The sequence below is a fragment of the Priapulus caudatus genome, unplaced genomic scaffold (assembly GCF_000485595.1).
Source record: "Priapulus caudatus unplaced genomic scaffold, Priapulus_caudatus-5.0.1 Scaffold235, whole genome shotgun sequence".
In the NCBI taxonomy this organism is placed as follows: Eukaryota; Metazoa; Priapulida; class Priapulimorpha; order Priapulimorphida; family Priapulidae; genus Priapulus; species Priapulus caudatus.
The window spans coordinates 446928-450884 of record NW_014577296.1 but is presented as its reverse complement, the minus strand read 5'-3'; the positions used below and the strand labels follow the sequence as shown (position 1 = coordinate 450884).

Sequence of the window (3957 nt, the reverse complement as noted above, 5' to 3'; positions counted from 1 at the left end):
CGCGGGGACCAGGATGACGAGACGCAAGTCAGTGACCAGGTGAGAGGTAGTCAGACACGGTGAGGGAGGCAAGCTCAAGGCACAGCGATGAGAGAGTCAGTCAGGGAGGCAGGTGAGACGAGCAGTCAGGACAGGCATGAGCAGAGCAGTTCAGGACAGGGTGAGAGGGAGCAGTCAGGACGAGTGATGCAGAGTCAGCAGGCATAGATGCAGAGAGCGATCAGGTACAGCGTGGGAGAGAGGCAGTTCAGGACAGGGACAGAGAGTGGTAGCAGGAATAGATGAGAATGAGTGGGGCAGGAGACTCAAGGCTACAGGAAGGAGACGCCAACTACAGAGAACAGGTGCAGAGAGTTGCAGACAGCGGTGGACCGACAGCAGTCAGACAGGTGGAGAGCAGTAGGCAGGAACAGGTGAAGACGAGTTGGCCTCAGGACAGGTGAAGAGAGCTGATTGCCAGGGACAAGGTGAGAGCAACGGCAGCTCAAGGACAGGTGAGCAGAGTAGGGCAGAGCACAATGAGACGTAGGTCACGGACGTAAGAGAGCAGGATCATGAGACGAGGGTGAGAAGAGCTTGGCGAGGTACAGCGTGATGAGAGCAGTCCCAGGTAACTCCCGGATGGGAGAGAGCGCAGTCAGCGACACGGTGATGAGAGCAGTGTCTCGATCAGACAGGTATGAGGAGAGCAGTCATGGGACTAGGTGAGAGGAGTAAGGCGCACAGGACAGGATGAGAGCAGCAGCTCAGGACAGGGTGAGAGAGCCAGTCAGCGACAGCGTGAATTATTTACAACTATATTTCAATGTCTGGGAAAGTACAATTTCATAACATGACAATTATACCAGGCTACAAGTATAATTTTCCCATTTTCACAATAAAACATATGAGCCCAACCAAAGAAACCTTTTAGATCACATTTTTGCAGTATGGTGTCACCTCCCAGGTATTATCACATTTTATGGACTATGTAAAAAATTACCTGGTCGTATGCGTTGAATTCCTCTCTCTCAGCTTGTGAGCAGCTCCTTCCCACTGGACATACATTGATTAGACCACTCCTGAATTCTATGAAGGTACCCCTGTGCAAATACTACCATGTCATAATCATATACTGTGCATATGTACACGGTATATATGCGTAATACATTATACTCTAATATGTATGCGAGGTTTTACATTTCAATGTGGAATGTATCGGTAATGCTCGGAAGCATGAGCGTACCTTTTCACGGGCAATGTCAGGTCCGCCATGTATCGTAGAGAGAAGTTAATGAATCGCTGCAATTTTTCCTCTCCCACTTCATTCTGTATGCTCTATGCAAGACACCCATTGCCTATTAATGATTTATATAACTATAACGACGAATGTAATATACAGACTCACAATTTCGCTTAAACTAGTAAATATAACCATGAAGCATTTCAAGCACTGAACAAAACTCCGAGTTTGAATTTGGCATAACAAAGTTTTCTGCATGGCAATAAAGTCAAGGAAATTTAAGCATATATTATATTCTCCGGTTGCAAAATTTCTGAGCTGAAAAGGACTTGAGCATCTATTCACAGACGTGGCTGGAACTACTACACATGAGTCATCTATCATGCTTGAGCTATGCAGCTTGTTATAAGAAATGCACTCAATGAGAACAGTGATGCACTAAGGCTAACATACCTGTTTACGACATTTACCAGTGTTGGAAATGTACGCTATATGTAAACCATCTCATATAAGTATTAAAGCAATAATCATGTTCGTATTATCTGTAATGTGATTACCATCACAATACTATCTGTTGTTGTGTAGCATATTCTATACATGTATCTGTGTGCATTTTTGGAAATAAAGTACATTATAAAAATAAAAAAAACATACCTGTTTATGAATGAGCTCTCCATTCTTATGAGCTACTAATCCATTTTCAGAAAACACGTACTTGTGCTTGTGCACCACTGAAATACAAAAAGGTATAGATTACTGCCTAGTGCCTTACGTCATACAAGGCCGTACGCAGGAAATTTTCTGTAGGGGGGCAAAGGTACTTCCCATGCACCCTGTGCCCTAACGTTTCGCAATTTCCCATTTCTATATTTAAAGTGTAATATTTCTTTGATGATTTAAGATAACCTTTTGTCACATTTCTATTTTATTTCTAAAAGTGTACAGTATTTGTCCCATTAAAAGGCATACTCTGAAAATCTCTAGGGGGGCAACTGCCCCTGCTGCCCCCCTACCCCTAGATTTTGGAGCAAAATTAAAAAAAATAAGCTTAGCTAATAATCGTAAATAACCCTAACCGGATTTTTTTGGTTACTTATCCGCGTAAGCCTTGTCTCTCAGACCCACCACCCCTACCACACTATGGACGTCGATCAAGATCTGCGCCCGTCGCTCATCATTCCACAATTGAGTCATGAAATTTTGCCCCCCCCCATAGGAATTTGCTCAGCGTACGGCCCTGGATAGGTGAGCTAAGTCATAATAGATAACGTGGTATTTGGGACAGATGAGCTAAGTGGAAATAGGTGAGTTGTCATGATAATTTTGCGTGTTGCTCGTGCAGGATTCTTCTGACGTCGGTCAAACAAGACACATGGCTGCTGACTGCTGGAGTCATCGTTAGCGCCACCTATATTGTTAATCCAGCCGCCAGCGAAAAAGTATGAAAATAACATGGAAGGTCACTATAGGTGTAGGTGGCTGTTAATAAATTGTCAATTAAAATGGATTACAAAATAGGCATTTGATTTCACTGAAATCAACAGTGATAAAAAACATTTTGTTTTTTTCACTCCTGATGAAACAAATAGGCTTAGTGGTTACAGCTAATCAGACGTAAGGGAAAAGTCAGAGAAGTGGGAAATAGCATGAGAGAAACATGTCGAATTGGATTATATGTGGCAGCATAGCAGCATGTTTGATTAATGATTATACACCAGTAGAGCATTTAGCACTCTCCTCAAACTTGCCAGAACTGTATTAGAATAGTAATTGTATATGCCAATAGTATTGTATAGGTAGAATAGTAACTGTACAGTAATTGTTTTGTAATTGTACTTGTACTTGTACTTGTATTGTAATTTGTATTGTTACTGTGTCTGTATAGTAATTGTATTCGTAGAATAGTAATTGTATAGGTCAAAGGTTACATTATGAAATACTGCACGCTAGGACACTTCGTCTTCAGTGCTCCCGTTGCCTCACATTGTTCTAAGAAGCCCTTTCTGTAAGCTCTGCAGTCACATATGATGTTGTTTATTGTTTTACCTCGTTAGGTTATAGCGGCTTTGGAAAAGATGGATCATTTATCGAAGGATGACATTATTGACTTTGCATCGGCGCTGTTATCGCTACTCAGAGAAAACCATGAGCATTAGTAATGTATGCGTGCGTGCGTGCGTGTGTGCGTTCCTGCGTGTGTATGTGTGTGCGTACGTGCGGTGTGCGTGCGTGCGTGCGTGCATACGTGCGTGCGTGCATGCGAACGAGCGAGCGATCATACGTGCGAGCGTGCATGTGTGCGTGCGTAAGCGTGCGTGTGTGTGTTAACAACTATTTGTTCCATCTATTGTATATTGGTCACAACCAGTAATGTATAGGTTTCAACGAAATATTGTAACGCTGTAATATTATTTCACAAATATTAATTTAACTCGTCAATAAACACTTCTACGTTATTGATATTTTAAATAATTTAACGACAGCTTTAACCCTATGGCTGCGTATGTGTGATCGATCTATAAATAGATACCATTAGTAGATAATGTACGTAAGTGCTATAGGAAGCGATATATACATTTATATATCAAGAGTAGATCATGGGAGATTATTTAGGGATTTATCTATTATTGTCTACTCTTGATATATAAATGTATAAATCGCTTCCTACAGCACTTACGTACATTATCTACTAATGGTATCTATTTATAGATCGATCACACATACGCAGCCATAGG

The 3957-nt window shown here is 41.8% G+C and overlaps 2 protein-coding genes across 5 annotated transcripts in view; one reads left to right on the top strand and one right to left on the bottom strand.

Moving 5' to 3' along the window:
- Positions 1–1953, bottom strand: part of LOC106807811 (phosphomannomutase 2-like) — a gene marked incomplete at its 5' end in the record, with an annotated part of 11045 nt that extends 9092 nt beyond the window's left edge. Inside the window, 3 exon segments of one of the 2 annotated variants that reach the window (XM_014810270.1) lie at positions 983–1082; positions 1226–1317; positions 1877–1953. In XM_014810270.1, the coding sequence (XP_014665756.1) occupies positions 983–1082; positions 1226–1317; positions 1877–1953 (269 nt within the window). 2 annotated transcript variants of the gene reach the window in all.
- The window catches only part of LOC106807812, a 9364-nt gene that overhangs the window by 4465 nt on the left and 942 nt on the right, over positions 1–3957 (top strand). Inside the window, exons 5-6 of one of the 3 annotated variants that reach the window (XM_014810274.1) lie at positions 2565–2661; positions 3277–3382. In XM_014810274.1, the coding sequence (XP_014665760.1) occupies positions 2565–2661; positions 3277–3378 (199 nt within the window). In that variant the 3' untranslated portion in view covers positions 3379–3382. Of the gene's footprint in view, positions 1–2564; positions 2694–3276; positions 3420–3957 lie in introns of those variants that run through there. The other 2 variants (XM_014810273.1, XM_014810275.1) reach the window with 2 other exon arrangements.